Source organism: Hydra viridissima, unplaced genomic scaffold (assembly GCF_058129835.1).
Source record: "Hydra viridissima isolate aposymbiotic clone 2 unplaced genomic scaffold, HvirCarnegie_v1 scaffold_1, whole genome shotgun sequence".
NCBI classification, from domain to species: Eukaryota; Metazoa; Cnidaria; class Hydrozoa; order Anthoathecata; family Hydridae; genus Hydra; species Hydra viridissima.
In genome coordinates, this window is record NW_028324300.1 from 40,196,048 (window position 1) to 40,223,157 (window position 27,110).

The 27,110-nt window shown below is 29.5% G+C and overlaps 3 protein-coding genes, 1 long non-coding RNA gene and 1 pseudogene across 5 annotated transcripts in view; 3 read left to right on the plus strand and 2 right to left on the minus strand.

The window, feature by feature from the left end:
- LOC145181927 (uncharacterized) overlaps positions 1-9,578 on the minus strand; it is an 18,283-nt gene extending 8,705 nt beyond the window's left edge. Inside the window, exons 1-3 of one of the 2 annotated variants that reach the window (XR_016449255.1) lie at positions 8,949-9,578; positions 6,109-6,266; positions 5,499-5,990 (exon numbers count right to left, since the gene is read on the minus strand). This is a non-coding gene — a long non-coding RNA (uncharacterized LOC145181927). Of the gene's footprint in view, positions 1-3,703; positions 5,991-6,108; positions 6,267-8,948 lie in introns of those variants that run through there. The other variant, XR_016449254.1, reaches the window with a different exon arrangement.
- Positions 1-27,110, plus strand: part of LOC149894961 (uncharacterized) — a 273,741-nt pseudogene that overhangs the window by 182,681 nt on the left and 63,950 nt on the right.
- LOC145182165 (uncharacterized) overlaps positions 1-27,110 on the minus strand; it is a 233,601-nt gene that overhangs the window by 116,698 nt on the left and 89,793 nt on the right. The gene's annotated exons all lie outside the window — the stretch shown is intronic.
- The window catches only part of LOC149894967 (uncharacterized), a 195,445-nt gene that overhangs the window by 73,483 nt on the left and 94,852 nt on the right, over positions 1-27,110 (plus strand). The window lies entirely within an intron of this gene.
- LOC149894970 (uncharacterized) lies at positions 9,768-10,824 on the plus strand. Its single transcript, XM_090076773.1, is given in 2 exon segments — positions 9,768-10,754; positions 10,756-10,824. Coding segments are annotated over 2 exon segments (1,056 nt in total).

A 27,110-nucleotide genomic window follows, 5' to 3' on the forward strand; every position in this document is an offset into this window, starting at 1 on the left:
AAGAGGTTTTTTAAATACTTCAAAAGCTCACGGAAATGAAATAAAATAATGATGTAATGATAATTTAACTTAATATGTAATGTAATCAGAAGCGTACCGAAGGTGGGGCGGAGGGGGCGGTCCGCCCCAGGCCCCGTCTGGGAGTAGGCCCCCAAATGTTAATACAATTTATATTTTTTTTACTTCAGCCGGATTTTGTAATAGTCAACATTTTTGTTCTGTAATCATAATTGTTTACAACAAAAATGAACTTGAAACATGATCGTATTTGCTTGCCAAGATAATAAACACAGCAAACAAACCAAGATGTAAGAAATTGAAATGACATCTTGGCCAATAACAATCACCGTGACTGTTTTGTAGGCCCTCCGCGAAGCTTCCTCCCCCACACCCGCAAGTACTAATAAATAGATTCGCCCGCCCTACCTACGAGTCTATGGTTCATGATGGTTCAGACAGACTGACGGATGTTAATGTTGTTTCGTTAATGTGATTAATATACTCTATCATTCAGTACCTCATAATTCGAGAGCAAATCACGTCTTCAGTTCGTCATCACCAAGTTACAAGGTAAGTTATAATTTTATTCCTGCATATAGGCCTAACAAGGCTGCGTGAGAAGATTTTAGTAGAAGAAATTGTAACCTATGCCCATCAGTTTTCAGAAACTTTCAATGATGTAGAGGAGGAAGAAATACTGCCTGAAGTAAAGAGGCTAAGAAGGCATCTGAAGGCTTCTGGCATCAAATTAGACATTGCAGCTGCATGGACATCCTTGAAAATGCTTCAGTTTATCATTGAAATGGACTTTCGTGAATCGTTGCCAAACATGACTGAAGCTCTTAAATTGTTTGTAACTATATGTGTGTCCGTGGCTTCTTGTGAGAGGAGTTTTTCAAAATTGAAATTAATTAAAAACTATCTCCGCTCTACAATGAGCCAGTCTCGTTTGACGAGCTTGGCCATAATATCAGTAAAAAACGAAATTGCAAAACATGTGTATTTTGATGAGTTAATCAAACGATTTGCAGAAGTCAAGGCTCGCAAGAAAGCATTTTAATGTGTTTCTAGAGGTAACTCTTTGCTGTAAATCTGTTTTTTTTACTGTACATTGTACATCATTGTATTATTATTTAAAATAAATAATGAAAACTAATGTTTTAGTCATTTGTGTACATAAATGAGTTTCTATAAGTGATAAAATGGCGTTAATGGATATATATATATAAACATATAAATTGATAATGATAAAGATGGTGTTTGCTAATTTTTGTTTATTACAAACGTTTTAAAGAAAGTGGAGAAAGATAATGTGTTATACATACATTCATTAATGTAGTCTATATATATATATATATATATAGATATAGATATATATATATATATATATATATATATATATAGGCCCCATTACCAAGTGCCGCCCTAGGCACCAAAACATGTTGGTACGCCACTTAATGTAATGTGTATATAAAATAAAATATTTTTAAAAATGGAGTGTTTTTTTTTTGATGTCGTCAATGGTAACTGTTATGAAAAAATTATTCGAGTTTTTAAGATGAGGGGCCAATGCTATAAACAATTCGAAGTTTATTTCGAGAAAAAAAATCTTTCGTAAAAACGCAATTTTCTAAGTAAATTATTTTCACGTAAAACAATGCATAAACTCGAAGAATTTATCGCTGTTAGTATTTTTTTCGGCCATTGTTATAAAGCATAAAACGTATACGTTACTAAAAATCATGCACTTTTTTTATCCGTAGTGCGTTATTGATAACAACAACTTTTTTTAAATTTTTATTAACTAGGCCTACTTAGTAAATTTTATTAGTTATTAAGTAGGGTGTGCTGTCTTAATATTCCACTAAATAATCTATAATAATATATTATTACATTATATATATATATATATAATAATATTCTACATGAGCTTAAGTAATGTTATATAAACCAAGCTAATTATTTAGTTTGTATAATAATAATAATATAATATACTTATTAATATTAATAATAATATAATATACTAATTACTTATTCTACGCTGTATTGAGCACTCTTACTGGAAGTATTAACATAATTTCTACAATACTATTATATATATATATATATATATATATATATATATATATATATATATATATATATATATATATATATGTAATATTGATATATACTATACATTACATCATGTTATCATTGTTAATTTTATATATTGTAATATATCTTTGCTGTTGCTACTGTTTTTGAATATAATGATTAAACTGCCATTATTATTATCCTTGTTATATATCATTAGCACTATTAGTAGTTTACTTCACACTAGTTTATAACTGTTTGTATATAAACTTGAATGTAAAATCTTTATTTAGAAATATATGATTGATTGATTACATTATATATATATATATATATATATATATATATATATATATATATATATATATATATATATATATATATATACTTATATATATACTTATATATATACTTATACACTTTACTTATAAAAAATAAGATGTATGCTGACCAGTGTTATTTTTGTTAACGAAAACAAAAAAAAAATTAAAATAAAACATTTTCCTTCAGCGAAAACGAAATAAAAACGAAGGCATTTTTAAAAAATAGAAACGAAATAAGGACTTACATGTAATTTAAAAAAGAAAATAAAAATGAAAAAATGTTTTTTTTTTATTAGGAACGATAATTAAAGATTATCTTCACACTGTTTTTTTTTTTATTAGGAACGATAATTAAAGATTATCTTCACACTGTTTGTAACTACTACATACAGTATGAAGATAATTAAAGATTATCTTCATACTGTATGTAGTAGTTACAAACTTCCTTTGAGGTAATTTTTGCTAAACTTAAACAAAACATTTTAAAGACATAAGTAGGACCAGTAGATTATCACGATAAAAAAAAAGTGAGAAAAAATACTGGAATTAGTTTTATAGCTAGAACCATTTTCATAGCACACACAGATGTATGTATGTATGTATGTATGTATGTATGTATGTATGTATGTGTGTATGTATGTATGTATGTATGTATGTATGTATGTATGTATGTATGTATGTATGTATGTATGTATGTATGTATGTATGTATGTATGTATGTATGTATGTATGTATGTATGTATGTATGTATGTATGTATGTATGTATGTATGTATGTATGTATGTATGTATGTATGTATGTATGTATGTATGTATGTATGTATGTATGTATGTATGTATGTATGTATGTATGTATGTATGTATGTATGTATGTATGTATGTATGTATGTATGTATGTATGTATGTATGTATGTATGTATGTATGTATGTATGTATGTATGTATGTATGTATGTATGTATGTATGTATGTATGTATGTATGTATGTATGTATGTATGTATGTATGTATGTATGTATGTATGTATGTATGTATGTATGTATGTATGTATGTAGGTATGTATGTATGTATGTATGTATGTATGTATGTATGTATGTATGTATGTATGTATGTATGTATGTATGTATGTATGTATGTATGTATGTATGTATGTATGTATGTATGTATGTATGTATGTATGTATGTATGTATGTATGTATGTATGTTTTTATAGTGTGCAACAAGGTTATGCAAAAAGTAGCTACAATAAGACATGTACCAGAAAAAATCACCGCAGACATTATAAAGGATATTTATTTAACTATTGTATTTCGATATTGAATGTTATATATATTTTGAAAGTGCATATATTAATATTATTAAATTTCACTTAAGAAAGTTTGTGAAGTTTTGTACGTGAGAACGCACGTATTTTGCTTTTACACTCGACATCAGCTTTTGCAAAGTCTTCGGTTAGACTTTCTTGGTAGCTCTAATCTATTTATTTTTAAAGTCTAATGTTTTGGCTTTTTTTTCATTGAACCTTAATTTTCTTTTGACAAGAGCCCATTATCTTTCGATAGGAATTTTTTAGCGAGTTTTTGCATTCCAATCCATTTATAATTGGAATTCAGTTTCTTGTGATAAATTGTAGAATAATATTGGTGTCCTGGAAGAGATCGGAAATATGCAGCACAATAAGTTTTATCGTCAATAATCAAACAAGATTTTTTAGCACATAACTTTTTATAGAGCAGCTTTGAACATCGAATTGCGACATTTTCTTGCTTTTCTTCACGACGAGAAACTTTTTCTTTTTATAAGATTTACAGTCACAACTTCTCTTTACTCTTTGTATAGTGGAGAAATTTATTCGCAAAAGTTAGAACAGAAATCTCCGGTTTTCTCTCTAAGGCATCTTTCACTTTTTTACCAAGATCTCGTCTAAGATTTATTCTTCCACTTCTTGATTTTCTTTTGATTGTACCAGTGTCCTTAAATTGTTTCACAACGCTCTGCACTGTTTCTCAAATCAATCTGCAGTTCTTTAGAAATTGTTTTGTTTGATACACCAGGATTTTCAACGAGAAAATGCAAAATTTTTCACTGTTTTAAAATGATGCACGGTTTCCTTAAACACAACATCAGATTTTTTTCTGGTACACGTCTTAGGATCTTAGATTTGGAAATCAACAGATGATTTTAATTGAAGGAGAGTCCAATTCGATTATGCATGATGAATATAAGTAAAAACTTAAAAGTTGATTTTTCAAACCTTAGAACACAAACCTTATACATTAATACTGAGCAAATAATAAAAATTTGGGTCGAGTGATATGACAAAAAAAAAAGCGGTCTCTCAGGTTCACAGAGTGATTTGTCTGGAAGCATATTAAATAGTTTTAATTTATTTTGATTTTTTTCTTGTTTTTGTGTTGATTTTTACTTTTTGCAAAAAATATTTGAAAGGAGGAAAAAAAGGTTCAAATTTGCCAACTTATTTGTAGCAACAACTATTTGTAAAAATAGCAAAATTTAATAAATACTTAAATTTACTTAATAAACTTTTCAATTGTATTTAATTCTTTCGGGTGCATTCAAAAAAATTTTATCGAAACCTACTTGTATTTAAATACTTGTTCATAATTTTTATCACTTGAGAAAAGAGAAGCGCTAATTCACGGTCGTTTGGTTGTGCTGTTGTTGTACGCATGCGCAAATTTTACGGGAAAAAAATCAACGCTTTCAAAATGGTTACGGCCCTTAGCAACGAAAATAATTTTTTTCTGGAAACCAAGTAATTGCATATTCTCCAATATACATAAATTTTTTTGTTGCTTTTTTAATTCAAATTAGTTTAACGATAACCCGGATGTGTACTAAAACACTTAAAACAAGAGAAGGAACATCTAAACGTTCGTTAACATTTGTTGTTGAGAAAGATGACTAGTTAACTACACGCGATTTGTATACATTTTTTCAACCCTACTTTCAAGGTTTTCAATGGTGGAAACCTAACCATATTTCTTGAAAAAGTAAAGGAGACCTTCTTCTATTTATTTCTTATGGCTGTTCTTAGCATTCCATTTTTTTAATAGACAAAAAAGGCACTTTACTGCATTACCTTATTGACCATGATCTTCCAACATGTGTAACTTCGGAGGCACTAAAGCCTTAGGCCAAGTTGTGCGATAAAAATGCATCAGCTCAAAAATATTTTTTTCTAAAGAAAATATGATAGCAACATGAATCATGTTGTACTCTTAATCCCAGCTTTATAAGTTAAATAATTATAAATCATCAAAATTATCTTGCTAGGCATTGTTGTAGTATACTCTTCAACCTCAATAACAATAAACACAATAAATTTCCAAAGCGCTTTGAGAAACTCATTATAAACAGAAAAAAAAAGAAAAAAATCAAATAAAACTTATTAAGTTCCTTTAACATTTCTGTTGTCATTGTATTTTTTGAGTAGATTATGCTATCGCATGCAGAAAATTTATGAAAGTGTAGTTTATGTTTTGTAATTATTTCGACCGAATTCTTGTGCAGACTTATCCCAGAGAATCCTTCATCATAAATAAGAATTACATAACTTTAGCATATAGTTTTTCTAAAAAAGAAAAATGTCTCTTTAAAAAAATATATTGCATGATTTTATATTACTTTTTTTTATTGTTATTAATAATGTTTCAGATTTGGAATAAATTAATTTATAAAAGAAATGGAACCTGAAGCATTTTATACACATGATTTCCAATAAAACTTTTTCCATGGTATGCTTGTCGCTGAACTTTCAGTTTTTGCAATATAGCTTCAATCTGTTGTGTGCATGGTCCTCACTTTTCTTCAGCGTAGATTCAAGCTCCAGAGTATTACATTGTTTTGTCTATAGAAGTGTTAATTGCTTTTAAATTAAGATTAGTTAAATAGTAGTTTCCACGAGGAAACATTGGTCAGGAATGATCCAGATATAACATACAAAATGCTTAAGGTGGTACTTGCCTATAAAATATCAAAATTTTCCAATTTTTTTACTTTATAAATTTGAATAATATAATTATTGTAGATATCAAAAATGTATATCGTTTATATGTTTCATAGTAAAAAAAATGAGCAAAAATTGTCAGTAATAAGAAAATGTTTTTGTAATGATAACTCACATGTGTCTTGAATGTTTCAGAGAGATTTTTATTATGTTTTCTTGTTTTCTGAGTTTTTCAACTTTGAACAAGGATATCTTTTTAACTACTTGGAGATTATACATAAAATATTTGCACACTGGTTATCAGGTTACTTTCGAGTAGGGTTAGGACTATTGTAATTGTAATTGTAAAAATTAAATACAATTACACATTAAAATACAATAATATTGTATTGTAAATTTACAGAAACAATAACAAAATTTTATTTTGGTATTGTATTGCTGTGATGAAAAACAATTACAATAAGTATTGTATTGTTTTTTTCTAACAATACAATAAAATTCGAGAACTATTGTGTTGTATTGTTTTAATGAAAACAATTACAATAACTATTGTAGTGTATTACTTTACATTATAGCAGAAAAGCTGACGTATTTTAACGTATTTATATTCTAGAGACTGGCCAACCGTCCTATGTGATCATTTTATTCGTTAATATCGATTACTTCGATTAATGGTAAAAAAAAAAACCAAACGATTAAAAAGTTAATTAGAGCGAGTTTTCTATAAACGATCGCGCAACAAGAGAGCGTCTAAATGATTAAAACGAATAATATTCATGAAATTTGATTTTTAATTGATTTGATTTTTTTTAATTAAGGTAGCTGCAATAACTCGATTAAATTATTGTTCAGTTTACTTTTGGCTGTTGAAGTGGTTGTGCTGTAAAAAGTGAGAAGAAAATGCCGTCTTTGATTTGCAAATATTTCACAAAATGTGAAGGTAAGATTTTTGTTAGAGCATAATAAAAAAAGATATAGTGTATTTAATAATTTTTCATGATTTTTATCCTCATTCCACAAAATGTAAATGTAATACTTTTCTTTAAAGAAAATTAAATAATATTTAATGGTTTTAGCCTTTTTCCACAAAATGTAAATTAAGATTTTTCTTAAACAAAATAAATAATTCCATACTATTTTATATCTTAAGTTGTGAATGAAAAAGCTTTTAAAGGCACTTTTTAATGTAACACAATAATGCGTATTAACTCTCCTTTGTAAGTACAATATCTTTAAACATTACAACAAAATTAGTGACAAAAAGTTAAAAAACTAATTATTTACTACCTATAGCCTGTCCTCTAGATCTAACATCAACAACTCAAATAATTAATAGGTCTGCATATGCTTTGCCACAGACAAATATAGTAATTTTTGTGTTTTTAGGTGATAGAACACGATGTGATACATGCCATGAGAAAGGTCTATCTGTGTATTTCTCTTACAAAAGTGGATCAACATCTACCATTCTATTCCATCTTAGAACCAAACACCCAGAACAAAATGATGAATTGGAAGACTTAAAGAAGAAAAGTGTGGAGGATAAAATACGATACTTGTCACAAAAAACAGGAAGTTGTTTGGACTCAAAAAAGTCATCTGTAAAGTATGGATACAAAAGTCCTCGCCAACAAGAAATTGATATGTCTATCACAAGATTTCTTGTACGCTTGAACCTACCACTACATATTGTGGATACTGATGCATGGAAAGATTTTCTTTTTGACATCCATCCTGAGGCAAACACAAAGTGCAGCAGTACTTTAGCAAAGTATAAGATACCTCTACTTCATAATTGCCTTCGTGATGCCATGAAGAAAAAACTTGAGAATGATTTAAATGGCCAGGCAGTTACACTAACAACAGATCACTGGACATCCAAGCCTAGAGACTCATTTCAATGCTTCACAATACATTACATTTGTCCGATGTGGAGGTTGTATTCATACACACTTAAAGTTGCCAAGTTCAAAGGCAAGCATACTGTGAGGGCGGTGGATTTTTTTTTTATATTTGTTTTTAATGTTAAAGTTTTTCTTACGTTTGAGGGAAAGGGGAAGGGGAAGGTTCGGGTTTGGTGTTATGTTTGGATTAGGTATATGGAGGTTGGGAACGAGGTTAGTGGTCTGGGGAGTACTTGGTTAGGAAAGGGCTAGGTTTGGGAATAGTTTGGTTAGGAATGGGCAAGGTTTAATCTAAAAGGCTAAACTTATAATCGCCGTCCTCAGTATATTCTGTAATATAATAAAACTCAACAAATGTTCTATTCATGTGTAATGGTAAGCACTCTTATATTTGTGTGACGTAAGTGTAATAGCGCGGATATGCTAAGGTGCGCGGTAAAGCATCAAACTTTTCAATAACAATATTTAACGCATATAGTAATAACAGCAATAATATTAATAATCGAAATGCAAACAAAAGTACTTACTACTGGTTCTTCTTCTCTTACTTATTTTTCTTAATAAATATTCTCAAATATTCTCATCAATATATATTCTCTTAAAATTAACTCATGCAAATATCAATAAATCAATACAGATAATAACGCTTATTTAAAGTTACTCAAATATCTTTTCTTACCAATTCTTCTCGTAAGTTTCTCTTTAAAACCTTCGTAAATACTTCTCATAAAATTCTCTTTAAATCTTTAAAAATCTTTTTTTCATAAATTCCTCTTTTAAATCTCTTAAAACTCTTTTCTCATAAAATCTTCTTTTAAATCTCTTTAAAACTCTTTTCTCATAAAATTCTCTTTTAAATCTCTTTTCTCATAAAATTCTCTTTTAAATCTCTTTTCTCATAAAATTCTCTTTTAAATCTCTTTTCTCATAAAATTCTCTTTTAAATCTCTTTTCTCATAAAATTCTCTTTTAAATCTCTTTTCTCATAAAATTCTCTTTTAAATCTTTTACTCTTCTTAACTCTGACTTTGCCATTTTAAAACCTCTTCAAAAACTCTTAAAAACTCTCTTCAAAAACTGTCCTCCCAAAACTGTCTTCTTTTCTTTTTTTGAGCTTTTTATAGTTTTCGGTTGTTTACCGTTTTGCTACTTATTCATCATTTATTTATATGACAGGTTGAATAAGTTTCCGTGCATACATCTTTTCTTGGTTGTTGTTATTTTTTTTCTTTTTCTTTTCGCTTTATCGTTTATTCATATGACAAATTCAATAAGTCTCTGTGCGTACTTCTTTTCTTGGTTGTTGTTGCTTTTTTGTTCGAATATTATATGCTTGAGTCGGGTAAAACTTAAAGATAATGTTTACAATTTTATCATTTTCCCTCCTCACAATACTGGTGTAAACATTGGCAAAGAAATTGATAAACTGATTTCCCTGGACTTCCCTGTTCTCAAAACTTCAGATCAGATTTTTTGTGTTTTGGATGGTGCAGCAAACATGAGGTCAGGTTTGAGCAATGCAAAATTTGTCAAGAGTTTAGACAGTGGAAGCCTTCAAAGCATTGATCACAAGCTTAAAAATATTCTTCAAATAGCTGTTGAAGCAGACCCAACACTTAAAGCAGCTATCCAAAAACTAAACAAATTCACCACTAGATTATCACATTCTGCACCATGTCGAGCCCTTCTCTCTGAGGTGTGCCAAGACACACAACTCACCTACAAAGTTATATCCAAGCCATGCAAAACGAGGTGGAATTCACACTGCATCATGATTCAAACAATGGTGCAGATGAAGGAGGCAATTTTAAATCTAAATGTGTATGACATTTCAAATCATTTTGAAAAAGTTCTCTTGACTCATGGGGATATCACACCACGAGAGGAAATTCTCCCCATTTTGCAAACAATCAAGACAACAAGTGAGTGGATGTCTTGTGACAAGGAAGTGAGAAATGATTTTGCTCTTGTGCCAATCAAATCTTTGTTTTTGACTCTCAGAAAAGAGATTCAAAAAGATGCAGGCTCTCATTCATACAAAGCTTTTTTAAACAAAGAACTAGATCTTTTGACAGAAAAATTCCCGTTGAAAGGTGCAAAGATTAGTGCACTTGCTCTTGGACACTTGTTTAATCCAGTTGTACGAGGTTCACTTCTTCCAGATGATCTAAAAGAAAGCATGATTAACTTGTTGATAGAGGAACATGAATCCACACTTCAGTTCAGAGAAAACAAACTTGTCCGTGTTGAACCAGAATTGCTGTTTGAACCAAGTGATGATCTTTGTGAAGAGAACATGGCAGAGTTGCTTAACACTTTGTTAACTGCTCAAGGGTCACTGTCTCTAAGTTCAATGGAAATTGAGTCTCTTAGATCAGAGTTCAATGACTATGCACTGTTGCCAGGTGTTGGAACAAGCACAGACATCCTGGAGTGGTGGAGGAATAATGAAAAGGTAATTCCAATGCTTGCCAAAATTGCAAGAGGGGTATTGACTATTCCACCAACTTTATCTTCATCAGAGAGAGCTTTTTCCACTGCAGGGAAACTGCTGACAAAACATAGGCATAATCTAAATCCAAAGACAACTGAGAAAATGATTTACGTCAACAAAAATTATGATCATTTAAAAGACTTGGTAAAAGGGAAGTGGTATTTGAACAAGGAGGATGTCCCTGCTGAGAGTTTGGATGATATTTCAGACTCTGAATCTTCTTCTGCCACAAATTCTGACTCAACCAATCCTGGAAGAAGCTCAGATTTAAATAAACTTGAAGATAATGCTTTGGCAGAGCAGCCAACACAACAGCCTTCAAAAAAGAGGAAAAATTCCTAAATCATCTGAAGCCTTGCCTCTTAAACAAACCAACAAAAATAGCTAAACTAACTGAGAGACTTTTTGTTTGCCATCTTTTAATGTGTTCGTGATTTTTGTACAATAAATGTTAAAACAAAATGAGTTTCATTGTGTTTTTCATTTTGTGTTTTTCTCTTAAAATAAAAAAAAATATTTTATCGAGTTTTTTATGAACAAGGAGTATTAGAAATTTAAAAAATCTAACTAGATTTAAAATGAATAAAATGACTAATTGTTAGACAATTTGATTAAAATGATTAATAGTTTACTCGAAACTGATTAAAACGGTCGCGCAACTTTAATCGAATTAATCATTAATTTTTTAATTTGGTTGGTCATTAATCGAAAATTGAAAATCGCGGTTGTCAGCTCTCTAGAAAAAACCTTCCGATTTTTTGACAGTAGTTGAAGAGTTGTGGGAGCGAGTGCGCTCTCCTCCGTTATTATTTTATTTTTCAATTTCATAAAAAGACTTTATTTAATGTTTATTAATTTTACGCGGTTTTATTTCGGATTTAGTTAGCCACATATACTAATTTTTAAACTATCAGATTAATTCAGAAATAAGTACGTGCGACCAACTGAATCCGAACTAGGATTGGATATTATCCAAATACAAATCATTTTGTTTTTGATCTTTAAAAAAAAACTATAGCAAAAAGCAAAGTTATAAATATTTTAGGAACTATTACTTTTCGTTCACATTCCTTCAAAAAAAGAATTCGTTCTCTTTCCTCGTTCCGTTATTTTAAAAGGAACCAGTTACAAACTTCGTTTCTCAAAAAAAGAACTAGTTTCAGGAACTCGTTCCTTTTGGAAAGCGTTCTTCCAAATATAAAGATTTTGCTGTTTTCTTTATATATATATATATATATATATATATATATATATATATATATATATATATATATATATATATATATATATATATATATATATATATATATATATATATATATATATATATATATATATATATAGATGTAAAAACAGCAAAATACCTTTATTACAGTTTTTACAGTTTTTTTATTATTTATTCAACTAGTTCATATCAATTTAAACTGAAATATACTAGCTGAATAAATAATCGTTTTTATTATGGATATTAAACATCTTGAAACGTTGAAATGCGAATTATATGTTATAAAATTTTATTAAAAGAGATAAAATAATTACAAACGTATCTAGAGCTGCAACTTTACGTGAAATAATGACAAAATGCAAGTTTCCTAAATGTTTATTGCAGAATGTTTATGTTTTTTGCCTGCCAGTTTAGTGCGCATGTTCACGTGATTGAATATTTTGTAAATTGGTCAGCAGATAAAATAGGTACGTGCGTATCTGGGTTTTTACGGCACCGATTTTAAAGACAAAAACTGTGACCTTTTTTTCACAGCGTGCTCGAACTCGGTGTGGTAATGATGTATTTATTTGTCTTTTTTTTTAGGATTTTATATCAGCTTAGACTTTATTAAAAAGGTAGAATGTTTTATGTTGAATAAATTATGGTTTTTTTTTTGCGTGTAATAAATTTTTCAGTTTTTTTTTATTGCTATTTAAAATTGTGTTCCTGTTCTGGCACTGCATTGATATTGAAGGCATGTTGGTACATATTTGAAATTTTCCAGTCAACTGTATATATCTATTTTCTATGTGCCTGCCAAATTTCATTAAAAAATATTCATGACCACATACCGTATTTTTCGACCCAGTGGAGGTACCATTTCCACCTCTTTTAGCGTTACTGTGACTGTTACACTTTATAAAACTGTTTCTGCTATTGTTACTGTTACTTTTTGTTATAAATTCTGTTGTTTTTTTTAGTTACCAGTGATTTTCATTCGGTTTTAAAATTTCGTTTCTGTTCCGGAGGTGCATTAATATTGAAGGCATGTTGGTACATATTTAAAATTTTACAGGCAACTGTATAGATCTATTTTCTATGTCCCTGCCAAATTTCATCAAAAAATATTCATGACCACATACCCTATTATTCCACGCAGTGGAGGTATGTATTTCCACTTCCGTTACATAGTGTTAGGGGGAGGGGCGGTTTTTGACAGTAGAGAATTCAGTATATTTGTTTATTTTATTCATTATAATGATATATTTTATTAGAACTGTTATTTATATATTTATCTTTCATTGAAATTCATTAGTAACGATAAAAATAAGGCGAAAACGCTGAGGCTTTTAATGTATTTAAAGATCACCTCCATAAATATATATATATACAGTGGTGGCCAAAAGTCTTGGAACAACATATTTTATGTTATGATAAATTTTTATACTAAAAATAATAAACGATAACAGTAAAATAAATAAATAAAAAAAAAATAAGTTCTAAGTATTTTTTTAAACAACATTCTCTTTAAAAATATACCTTAAACCTTCAAAATTTATACTTAAGATCAAAAATAAATTTTTTTGGTCGTTAAATGTTTTGTTCCAAGACTTTTGGCCACCGCTGTATATATATATATATATATATATATATATATATATATATATATATATATATATATATATATATATATATATATATATATATATACACTGGCGAGCAAAAAAAAGTGAACAGCGACTGCTTACGCATAAAATGAAAGAGCTCTGGTCAGAAACTCATACAAGCTTGTTTATTTTTGTTCGTACTATCAAAGAATTTACGTTTATCTTTCAAAGAAAACATGAATAAACTTCTAAACATTAGATATGAATACAGTGAACGTTGTCAGCAAAATCTGTGCAAAAATTGTACTGTTCACTTTTTTTTGCTCGCCAGTGTGTATATATATATATATATGTATGTATGTATGTATATATATATATATATATATATATATATATATATATATATATATATATATATATATATATATATATATATATATATATATATATATATATATATTTATTGTAAATATTGCAAGAAAACGCGATATTTTTTTATGCATGTTTTATAAAATTTTATTATAAATTTTACTGTTACGTTTTAATCATTTAAAATACTTTGTTTCTTTAATTCGAAACTTTTTTAGCTACGTTTTTTAATCGTTTTGCACATTTCACTACGCAAAATCATGCGCAAATTAACAATGATTCTATTGCAAAGCTGCCGTTAGCCGAACGCGAGTTTTAAACGAAAGTTGCATTTTTCTTAAGCAATGCTTCATAAAAATAATGTTACTTAAATGAGCATAACTTTTTTTGTAATGATTCTTTTTTCATAACGTTTTCACCATTTTATTACAAATGCAGAGCTCTTTCGAACCATATATAAAACTTGAACAAATAAATGGTTTGAAATTTTTACACACGTACCTAAAAATATCGTACGTTTTTGAAAAACTTCATCCAAAAAACGCAACAAATGATTTTATGTAGGTGTCGAAGAATAAAAACCCACCCATGAAAATAAATAGTATATACGTATATATAGATGTTATTTTTTTTAGAAAAGGTTGCACTACAATAATTTTTTTGGGGACGTCGTTTTGCTTTAGAATTGATAAAGTTATTTAATTTTAAATGTTTCAGTTTTGTTTATACACAAGTAAATTAAGCTAATTCTTTTGTCCCCACATAAAAATAGATTCTGCAACTATTTATTTATTATGTCAAACAGCTTTTTTTTTTTTTTGGTAGTCTAATAGGTTGGGTTTTTTGTTTTCTAAGTGGAGATTTTATAAATTTGTAAAATTTTGAAATAACTCTTGAAGATGAATATAACTTGATATTTGACACGGAAGTATCTAACTCTGTCTAGGACAACATGTTAAAATATAAATCCGAAGAATCTGAAACTGTCTTTACAATCCCAGAAGTTGAAAACAGTGACAGCCAAAGAAATAAATGCAAATCTTGCAAAAAATGTATTGTTTATTGTTACTTTGTCCTCCAGAAGTTTAACTTGCATAGTCTTGCGTATTCAAATTTGTTTCTGGCTTAAAAATTTGTGCTGACATTATCCTCATCACAAGTTGCTTGTGAAAGGTCATTTTCGAAATTAAAATATATTTTGAACAGATTAAGAAATTTGATGAGCCAGTCAAGTTTACAGTCATTCATGCTGATATCTTGTGAAAAAGACGTTCTTCCGAGAATTAATAACGATGCAATAATTGATGTCTTGGCATCGACTAGTCAAACGATGAAAAAGTTGCTATACTAGTCAATATTGAATAGCGATTATGTCTCCTATTTCTAGACTCCAACTAACAGCAGTGTTTTAGAAATATTTATTTTTATCAATATTATTATTATATTTATATTTATCAATATTATTATTATATTTATTTTTATCAATATTATTATTATATTTATTTTTAGGCTGGGAAGTTTAAACTTTTTTTTTTCATACTTTAAATAATAATAAACAGTAATGTGCCTAAAAATAAAAAGTCCTTTACTAATATTTTTTACAATATAGTTAAATTTAGAAAAATAAGGGCGTTAATCATAGTCGCTGTCATGGGCGGCGTGAAGGCTCTTGGCTCCCCCCCCTCTCTCTCTCTCTCTCTCTCTCTCTCTCTCTCTCTCTCTCTCTCTCTCTCTCTCTCTCTCTCCCGGGCCGTTTTTTCAAGCCAGTCCGACTCTGAGCGGGGCAAGTTGACTCGTTTGTCGTTTCGCCAAATTACATGCTTTACCATAAACTTGTATTGTAATAACTTTTGTGTGGCTTAGTCATTATTATATTGCTTTATTATGCATTAAAGTATTTGTATGACATTTGCTTTATTTTGTTGTATTGGAATTTGCTATGAACTGATTAGTAGACTTTTTTTTGCATAGCCCTATATAAATATATAGTTTGATTGTTTAAAAAATTACGTAACCGTTTGTATTACATACCTTATTAACTAGAATTTATGATATTGTGTTATTTGGGAAGGTAATGGTATAATGGAATTTACTTTTTTTAAAGTCGCCATCTTTCCCCGCATACAGGGCAAGATGATAATTTGAGGTAACTTTGGTTAATGAGTTTTTTCCAGGCTATTTATAATTTTTTATGGGTTTTTTTTATACATATGTGCTGCATAATAATTTTTTTTCCACTTTTTGATAAAGTTTTACTTATTGAAACAGTTATTGAATAAGATATAAGTGCTTTTCAAAACGTTCGTCATCATGCCCCATGTTCCCCTATTTCAAACTGAGTTTTTGCGGTTTTTTTTTTTTTTTTTTTTCGTGGATCGAATTCCTTTGCGAATTAATTCGCTTTGTGGTTTTATTTCAATTAGTGGATTGGTCCGATAAAATTTATATTGTTATATTTCTTCTACTTAAATAATAATAGAAATAAAAATAGAGATAAAAACTAGTTTGAAAAATTGTTACGTTCATTTCAACAATTAAGGCAAATAACCTTTAAATAGTTAGTTCTTTTAATGAAAACTTTATGCAGGCCTCAAAAATATCATTTTTTGTTCAGACAAATATGAAAGAAAAATCAAATAATCTGATTTATTCCATTTTTATTTTATTTCATGTTTTTCATCTTTTCAGATGCCTAAGCTATCTAATTTTTGAGAATTCTTCAACAAGGTGGAGGAAAATAAGGCAAAATGTAAGGCCTGTTTTAAGCCAAAAACCGAGGTGTCATTAGAGCTTGCTCACTAATTCAATGAAGATCTAAATAAAAGATTCGAAGGGGAGCTGATGAATATTGAATTCTCTATTGCTCATTTTTTAAATCCTAACAGGAAGGGCATGTGGTTTGTGGATGAGGGGGAAAATTTTGAAGTAGTCAAAACTGCAGTAGAGAAAGCTATGGAAGAACTGTCAAAAAAAGAAATTTTGGCTAGCCAAAGCACTCCTTCCTCTTCAATGTTGGATGATGAAGATGATGACAACTTTGATTTCGCTGAACAACTGAGGAAGAAAATGTTTGGTGCAGGTTACGTTACTCCTTGAGGTGAAACAAGCACCAAGAAAGCCATTTCAGCTAAAAATGAAGGGTACTTAAATGCAAATCCAGCAAGTACAAATGTACTGGAATTATAGAAACAAAACCAGTATATTTACCCAATGATGTCAAGGCTGGCCAGAAAAAACCTCTGTATACCTGCTGCATCATCAACATCTGAAAGAGTTTTCTCAACAGCAGGGAATATATACAGCTCTAGAAGAACCAATCTTTCAACCTCATAGGTTGAGATGTTGGTATATATGAAAGAAAACACTAAGCAACTTAGTAAAATTCAAGACATTGTGTGGCCAGGAAATGAATTTGGAAAATGATTAACTTTCAGTGTGATTTTGACTTTTTTTATTTCTTAACAAGGAAATCATTTCTTTTCATTGTATATTTGAATATTATAAATAAATAAAAATGAATCTTATTTCAAAAGCATTCCTTATTCTTAATCCGTATAAATCCGTAAAAATAATATCGGATCGGGTTCCGTTCGAAAAAAATTTTTCGAATTGCAATCCGATCCGAAAGTATCGAATCGGATTGCAATCCGAAAAAATAATCCGAAAAAATTTTAACAAACTATTTTCCGATACATTATTTTCGGATCAAATCAATCCGTAAGTAATTTGAACCGTTTAGCATAGATAACTCGGTGAACAATCCGCAATCCGATAAACAGTAACGGATCGGCGGTCTCTAACCAATTCCATAAAATTTAACCCAAAAATTAAGAAATTTTGTTAAAGTGGAAACCTTAGGACTCATTGTCATGTTGTTACCATTGTATTTTTACAATACCATTTATAAAGTTAAGATGTAATGGTTTGTATATCTGAAAAGATCACAAGTCAGTGGTGCGAGCACTCTAAAACAAGTTAGACTTTTATTGGTTGATTTTTAACAAATTTTATTAACAAAGAACATAAACACTGATAAGCATTTTAACGGAACTATTTGATCACAAGATACTAGTTTAGCAAGACAAATGTCAGTTGACTTCATGATAAATAAAGTCTTCTTTCACAAAAACACTCTTTTTCAAACAATAATAGCAAATTTTTTCAATTTACTCAAATATATACATACAATTATTTACTAACCACAAACAATGTCCTTAAGCTGCAGGACAGAAAAAGCATGCTTATTTCCATGGCTCATGAAATTAAAGCTGTTTGCCAAATCGTCAGGTTAGAATCATTTTGTTCTATCTCTAACTTTAAACGCTGGGAGAAAATGAATTGTTAATTTTACTAAGTGATGATTACTTTTAAAATACATTTTATTTTTAAATTATTTTTTCTGAATAGTTTCTTTAAATGTAAATCATTTAAAGAATAAGTTATTATTTCTTAAAAACGTAACAATAAAATTTTAATTAATTTTTACTTATAGAAAAAAATCAAAAACTTTCTTTCAACGTTTAAAATAGGAGATAGAACAAAATAATTCTAACCTGACGAAATTATCAGTCATGACCATTTTCATTATTCGTCTGACAGTCTCCATCAAAGAAACACCTCCTTGAAGACCAAGATATTGTGTCTAACTTAATGTATAACGTGAGCTTAAAGAAAAAATAGTTTAAGTTTGTCATTAAATTAAAAAACTCACTGTCTGCAACTTGTCCAGCGTTGACTGTCGTAATTTCTTTTCAAAATTTTGCACATGTTCAGTGAACCTTATACCGCAATACTTTCTTTAAAACTACAAAGTAAAAGTCAATAAATTCATCTGTAAAAGAATTTCGCACTTTTTTTAATAGAAACTTTCAACCAACAATATACTTGTTTTCAGTTTTGTTAAAATCGAAAATCATGGTAAAAAAAAAAAAAAAGAAAACCACGAAAAAAGAACAGCAACGTATTAAGATTTCTAAAAAGAATGACGTACTTTGTTGCTCTGCTTTTTCTGTGGTTTTCTTTTTTTTTTTTTACGGTGATTTTGGTCTGTCCCTACACAAGCTGAAAAGAAAAAATGATTGTGAATTTGTTTAGCACTTTAAATAATTTGTTTCTATCTGCCGATTGGTTAGAAAGCTCATTAAACGTAAGACATTCTTAACATTTCTTATATATTGCAAGAGATTTTGTTTTCCTTTGCACCCTTGATGTATTAAGTAAAAAACTGAAACACTAGAAATGTAACGTTAAAATCCAATTTTCATCACCTGTAAATAACAGGATTTTTGAAAACAAAAGTTTTTAGTTTAACTGTCCTTTTACAAGAAATGCTTCATTGTTAGTTTCCAGCTTCCTGTTAGCAATGTTCGACAACGATCTCTTTTTTTGTAACCAAAACTTTATGTAATCTTACCATTTCAAACTTATTAGATTTGTTAGAAACATTTGTATAAGTTTCTTTTTCTGATAATTTACTTAAACAAATGTTTGCTATAGGATAAGTCCTTTAGTGAAATTTGGTAAAAATGCAGTCATAGAAGCTGTTATTTGAAAACTTGAACAGTTAAGAAGGGTTAGATAAGTAAAAATATGTAAAGCAATAGTTTTCCTATATATTTTGACAGATATTTCATGAAAATTTTAAACTTTCCTATTAAAAACCAATCACTTTCGTTCTCTAAATTGACTTCCCATCGATCCCAAGACACTTAGCATCTCAAGGAAAGATTCCATTTTATATTTGTTCATCTTCGTTATCTTGGTAAATATGTTCAACAATAGTTTCAATTAAATATTGATTAAATGAGTCTCCTGTGCAAATCTCTTCCATTCAGTTGATAAATATATGATCAAGAACTTTTGCAAGTTTTTCTAAATACAAGATAAATGTAATGAAAGTGAAGACAGCCTAAAAAAGATAAAACCCATAAAAATTCAATATTCAAAATACGAATACCATTGTCTAAGATCAAATCAGAAAAACTTGTTTATAGAAATCAAAGAAATTGGGTAACAATTAAAAAAAAAAACAGCCCCCAATTTTTCAATTAAAAACCTGCCTATTGAACATATTGCAGTGTGCAGTTCATAAAATAAAGAGAACAATCTCAGCAAAATGCTTATCAACCATTTACAAAGATCGTCATTGGAAAGACCTTAAACGCCACACTAATTTTCTATCTGACAATAGTAATATGTGATTCCATAGTCTATACTGTGTGACAGCTACACCACAGGGTACTGCATGCCTCAACTCAAAAAAAGTCCAAAAAAAGAAGTGAAAGCTTAATCGTTTTTAGACTTAAAATGTAAAAGCAACTTTTTGATCTTAAATCAACTTTAGATAATTCCATAGGTATTAACAACGTGTAATTTTAAAGGGATATATGTGTAAAAAGTAAAATTTATCACCATAAAATTATGAAAATTTAAGGTATGTTTATCTTGTAAGAAACCTTATTTTCCACCTCATTACAAAACTTAATTTTTTTTTTTTGTTAAATTACTGAGTGCTTAGATGTTAATAATTTATTTGCTTTTTTTTTTAGATTTTAAAAACAGTTTTTTTTAGATAATTCTTTTGAAAATTAAAATTTTAATGCACAATTTTAAACATAAGTGCCAGCCAAAAAAAAGTTCCACATTGTTCCACGTTCAATTTTTGTGAAACAAAACCATTAAATTATAGCCAAATAAACCCTGAATTATTTACTGCGACCTCCTGCTCCTTTAGGAGATATTTTAAATAGATTCATGCATAGTTTTGTCAAATGCAACACCCGCCCCTCCGTTTTCGATTTAAAAACAGTTTTCGGACGTTTGTGTAATAATTCACAAACCTCCGAAAGCTGTTTTTAAATCGAAAACGGAGGGGCGGGTGTTGCGTTTGACAAAACAATATATGAATATCTATTCTGGTATTGGATATTAGTACTGAATTATTGAACTGGTTAGTAATTCAAGTTGTGAAAAGATTTTCATACTCTGATTTTTTTATTTTTGGATTATAAATTGTTTTTTTGTTTTTTTTTGCGTTAAAGATTTATAACTCGCTTTGTAACGCGTCTGCGCGCGTTTAGTAAATGCGTGCGTTTAACACGTACACGAGCGTTTGTGTATTAATATAATATTGTTATATTATGGGTCAAGGAAGCTAAATGTTTTACTAAAAATAGTATTTAGAATTTTAAAGTGCACTAACGCGCGTTTTAACGCGTACATGTGCGTTATACGGGTAACTAGTGCATGTGAAAAAAATTTTAAGTTCCTAATTTGAATTCCTTGACCCCAAAAACCCCTATTTTGATGTATGGTATATGTTTAATGTACATGTATTTAGTAGTTAGGTATTTTTTGCCGCTTTTTAACCTTTTTAATTCACTGTGCGACATATTAGGAGAAAATTGGAGCAACGGGTGGTTACTAAAAATCCGGACTGACTTGAACAGACTATTAAATGCCACAAGCTAAACAATTTTTTTTTCATGCTTACATCCATTTTAAAGCTCATTTAATTCTTTGTAAGTCAATTCACATATTTTTAGATAATTATCAAAAATGAAGAAAAAAATTGTGTTCAAGCAAGAAGAGGTAAGAAAACGAATTTATGAGTTCTACTTGAAAAATAAAATCGCAAGGTAAAAAGTTCACTGAAGATCACTTCAATGCTGAACAAATTCCAAGAAGCACTATCTATGATGTAATCAAACTGCGAACTATTCTGGACACAAAAGATTGCAAGGAAGTAATCGTGTGGCCAAAATCACGACCCCCAAGGACATCAATTGTCCGAAAACCATGTTTGACCACAGTAACTGGGTTTTTTGATGTGGCAAGCTCATAGTGTACCTGACCAACAAGAGGGCCAAAAAAAGCGAATCAAGATCGGCATTGATTTTCTTTATCTTGTCTCTGTCACTCTCTGTCCAGTGACAGAGACAAGACTCTACCGAGCGTTAAGTATCGCAAAAAGCGCAAGCTCGAACCCTAGGTGCTCGTCTGGCTGGCCGCTTCTGACAAAATAATTTCCGGGGCATTTTTCGTCCCCAGTGGCCTAACAGTCAACAAAGCCATCTACGAAAGGATTGTATCAAAAGGAGACTAGTGCTGTTCATCAACTCTCATCATACCAATGGCAATTATGTATTTTGGCCGGATATGGCGTCATAACATTACGCCAAAACCGTGACCGACTGCTACGAGGCCCATGACATCATTTTTATCAAAAAAGTTGACAATCCACCAGCCGTGCCGGAGTGTCACCCAATCGAAGACTTCTGGGCTATTTTGAAAGGCAAAGTGTATGAGGGTAACTGGCAAGCAAACAAAAATAAAGCTTTGTCAGAGAAAATTTGACCTTGAGCTTACATTTTCATTTTTTGGGTCAACTCGTATTGGAGTTGGCCAAATCCGAAGAAAAGGATAAGTTGAAGACAAATTTAATTTAAATAGATAAAGAACGAAAAACTCTATTTAATATTAGTTTTTTTAGATTAGTTTAAACAAACTCTTTCATGGTCAGATGGCTTTACAAATACCAACCCAATTGGAATTTAGAAACTTAGCACAGCTTTTTTTTCAAATGATGAACTGGCATAGGCAACTAATAGAATGAATGCCCAAAGCAAAAGCCAAACAAATTAGAATCCCTTCAAGCATAAGGAACTGGTTTTGCCTTCAAATACCATCACTCCACACAGCAGGAGTTTACAAAAAAAAACTTTGTTTTAATTAACAGTTCTTTGATTTTCTTGACTTCATTTTGTTGACTTTCATGCGCTTCTCATATTTGTGTTGAGCAAGCAGTTCTAAAAAAAATTTTGACAATATATGATTATACAGCCAGTTGCAACCTTATCCACTTAGTTTTAGTTTTAATCAAGTCTTATAAAGCTCTTAATCAAACTTATTTCTTTTACAAATTCCAATTCTACTGACTAAGTTGAGACTATTGTAACTTCTCTTTTCACTTAAAGGCGAAGTTTACTTCACCTATTTAAAAAAAATAATTTCGTAGTCGAAAAATTCTTGCTGCAAGAAGACTTAAATACGAATGGCTTACATTAATTTTTTCTCAAAAGTCAGACCACTCAATGATTTTCAGTATAACTTTCATTAAGGCTAAAAGAAAGACAGAAAGGAAACAGAAGGGAAAAATTGAAAGAAGACAGAAAGGAACAAGGCATGCACAGTTTAATGACATCGAAAAAACAGCGACACGTGTTGTGCATATGCGGCTGACGAGATCGTAAAACGGTTTTTGCTCACAAACCGGGAAGAACTACAACTTCTTATTCCTTGATACGCTCGCCTGGTTTGGTAAAACTTTGTATAAGATTAGAAGAAATTGTTTATAAACCATAAATTCAAAAAGATTTTTCTTACGTGTATTAAGTTTTTCATGATAAAAACTACCAGTTCAAAAACTGCTTGAAAAAATGTAAAATAGGGGACGTTAAAAATACTGAAAATTTTTAGAGAAGGAGGAGTTGCATGCTCATGAAAAAATCCCCTTGAACATAAATGCTTTTTTTTTTTAACAAATTATTTAAGTAAGTGTGCTCATGGAAAAATCCCCTTGAACATAAATGGCTTTTTTTTTTTTAACAAATTATTTAATTAAGTGTGCTCATGGAAAAATTCCAAAATCAAAGAGCGAAAAAAGTTATTCAGAGCGTTGTTAACAAAAAATAATCACCGATGGAGTTATTGCTTCATATTATACAGCTATTAAAATTATAGTACCCACATTCTGTATAAGCATAACAACCATTAGGAATGCCGATACAAAATTATTGATGTTTGAATAAAAATAAAAATCATGACATTAAGTAGTGACGAAATTAGCTCAACTTCCTAAATTTACGGAGACATTTAAAGGATATCAGTCAATAGTTAAACTAAACAAAATAATGACCAACAGTAAAAACAAACGATAGACCTACGAAATGCAAAAAAAAAAAAGCAGGCTTGTTACAAATATTGATTGGACACAGTGAGCAGAAGAAACTTGTTTCGGAGAATTTCTTTATTAAATGTTTTTCAAAATTTAAAAACTTTGACCATCAGATGATTTTTGATCAAGTTTATGACAAGTAAAAAAGTTTACAATTTTAGAAGACCTAGTTCTTGGAAGAAGGCAGTCACGGTTTGGGATGGAGTTAGATTAGCTCCGATAAACCTAACTGTTTTCAAGTCTACATTCTTATTGATATACTAGAAGTTTGAGCATGCTCCATGACTCTTTGAAACCAATCTTGAACAAACAGCAATATTCATAAATATTTAAAGATTGTGACTAATAATGGACCAAAAAGAACAATGTGGACATTCTAAGCGTTCATCAGTTTTTGAATGGAATTGTAATTCAGTCGAACAAAATTTATTTTGCGCAGTAAAATTCCTGCTTTGCGTTTAAATGATTGTTGTTAAGTAAGCTCAGATTGTTGTTAAGTAAGCTTTCTAAATTCTGAATAGAAATAATTCTATTCAGAATTTAGAAAGTAATAGTAAATATTTTTCAACTCTTTACGATCAACTTATTTATGGTAATTCATGTTTAAGATTTATATTTAACTATTGAAATATAGATTTATGACATTAGCTTTTTGAGATTGAGTTTATAATTTTTTGATGAGTTTGCGTAGTTGACAATGCTATTATTTTATTGATGCGTACGGTTATTTGCAGTAACTGTTAATAATGAATCGTAAAAAACTTTCTGGTGCCCAAAATAGGGCATTGGCTTCCAAAAGGGTAAAAGAATGTGAAAATAATAAACAAATGCTCCAAGAATTACGTTGGTTTTACAAAGCTACTGATTTGAAGGTGATTTAGTAGAAATATATATATATATATATATATATATATATATATATATATATATATATATATATATATATATATATATATATATTTCTACTAAATCACTATATATATTTCTACTAAATCATATATATATATATATATATGTATATATATATATATTATTTTCGAGGCAATTTACGAATATTTTCGAAATTAATCATTTTTCACACAATGCCAATATCCGTTGCAGAGGGTGAAAGATCTTTTAGTAAATTTAAGATTATAAAAAATCATTTCAGAGCCACCATGGGACAAGAGCGACTTTCAAATCTTATGATCTTGTCTATTGAAAATGATCTCGCGAAATCATTGTCATATGATGAAGTAATTTATAATTTTGCCTCGAAAAAAGCTCAAAAAATTTATTTAAGTTAGGAATTGTTTATGCTGCGGTTAGTTAGCAAAAAATGAAATAAAGTTAAAGTAGCTATAAAGGCATAATGTACTTTTTTGCTTCTATGCTAAGTATATATATGAAGCGAAATCTATAAGGGCGCCAAAAAAGGTTTTGTCCCGGGCGACTTGAAGGCTCTCAGCGGCCCTGAGTAAGCTTCATTACTTCAAACTTACTTAGGTCGTTAGGAAAGTTCGTGGAACTTCATCTATAAAGATACAATGAGACAGGAAATAATTAAATATTTATATATCATTTCAAACTGTGTTTAATTATGAACATTTTTAGTACTTGTTGAAATATTTTCAATGTTTATTAAAAAAATTATTTAAATTTTATTATATACGTTTAAAAGAAAAAATTTAAAAATGGAAAAATTTGAATATCGAGCATATATTAAAACCCGTGCTCTACTTGGAGTTTCAGCACAAGCCATAACCGATGAGTTGGTTTTAGTTCATGGTGACCAAGCTCCAAAATGTAGTACAGTTGCCAAATGGGCTACTTTATCTAAAGATGGTAGAGAGAGTCTCGAAGATGATCCTCGCTCAGGGCACCCTCAAACCACGTATACAGCTGAGAATATTGAACGTGTGCGAGCCATTATTGAAGAAAATCCGCATGCAACACATGATATAATTGAAGCCCTGACATCAATTAATCGCTTTACAATCAACGAAATCATTCGCAACGCACTTAAAAAAAGAAAACTAACATCACGTTGGATACCCCACGAGTTATCCGATCAAAATCCCAAGAATAGAGTTCAGGTGAAGTTTCAAGTGATAAGTATGAAGTTAAGTTGGCGGCCCAACTTCAAAAATTATGAAAAATACAGATACTGTGTTTTGACGTTGTACAGCTGAGTTGTATGTCATTATCTCTTCGTTTGTCATGTATTTAATGATTGTGGCTGATAATGCACCAAAAACGAACAGCGTAAACAACGCTTAACACGTTCGCTGCCGGGCTATTTTAAACTATGCGTTATTGCTTTGCTGAGCCATAATGTCTACAATCATTAATTTTTGCCGAAGCTATTTCACGTGGTTTCATTCTCATTGCCAAGGCTAGATATCAACTAGATATCAACATTTCAATAAAAAAAATATTTTTAATCTGAAATAATTCTATAGTATTTTTTCTTCTGAATATAACTGACAAAAAAAGAGTATTACGAGTATACTCGTAGTTTGGTAAAGAAATTTTTTTCTCCAGTGCCGAAGTACTCGTAACACTGTAATGAGTATAACTCATTGCGGTGACTACATCTTTTCAAGATGTAATTGAGAACTTGAAAGTTGTAATTAAGAAACGTAAGATGTAATTTAGAAACACACCATGTAGTTAAGAAATTTTAAAATGTGACTGAGAAACCCAACATGTAAATAAGAAATCGCAATATGTAATTTGAAACATATATTATAAGCTTTTCTCAATTACAACTTTCATCTTCTCAGTTAAATCTTAAGTTTCCTAATTACAACTTTCATGTTCTAAATAACATATTGCGACTTTTAAATTACATTTTGTATTTCTCAATTACATCTTACGTTTCTTAATTACAACTTTCAAGTTCTCACTTACATCTTGAAAAGGTTTAGTAATGTAGCTTATTTTATGCATTATTATTATAAATAGTGTTTCAATTTTTTTGCACATGCACATTGACAGTTATCATGAGTAAAAAAGGTAATTTATATTTTGTTTTCTTAATTCTAAATTGTTGTGTTTTTTAGACTAGAAGCTAAAATATATTTGATATCTACATTATACTGTATGTTATTAAAAATGTGAAAAAAATTTAAAGTACAAAACAAGATGTTTTTTAATACATTAAAAAACATTTTAGTGTGCACTTTGAATTTTTTACACAGTGCACTAATTAATGTGTTTTATAGTAG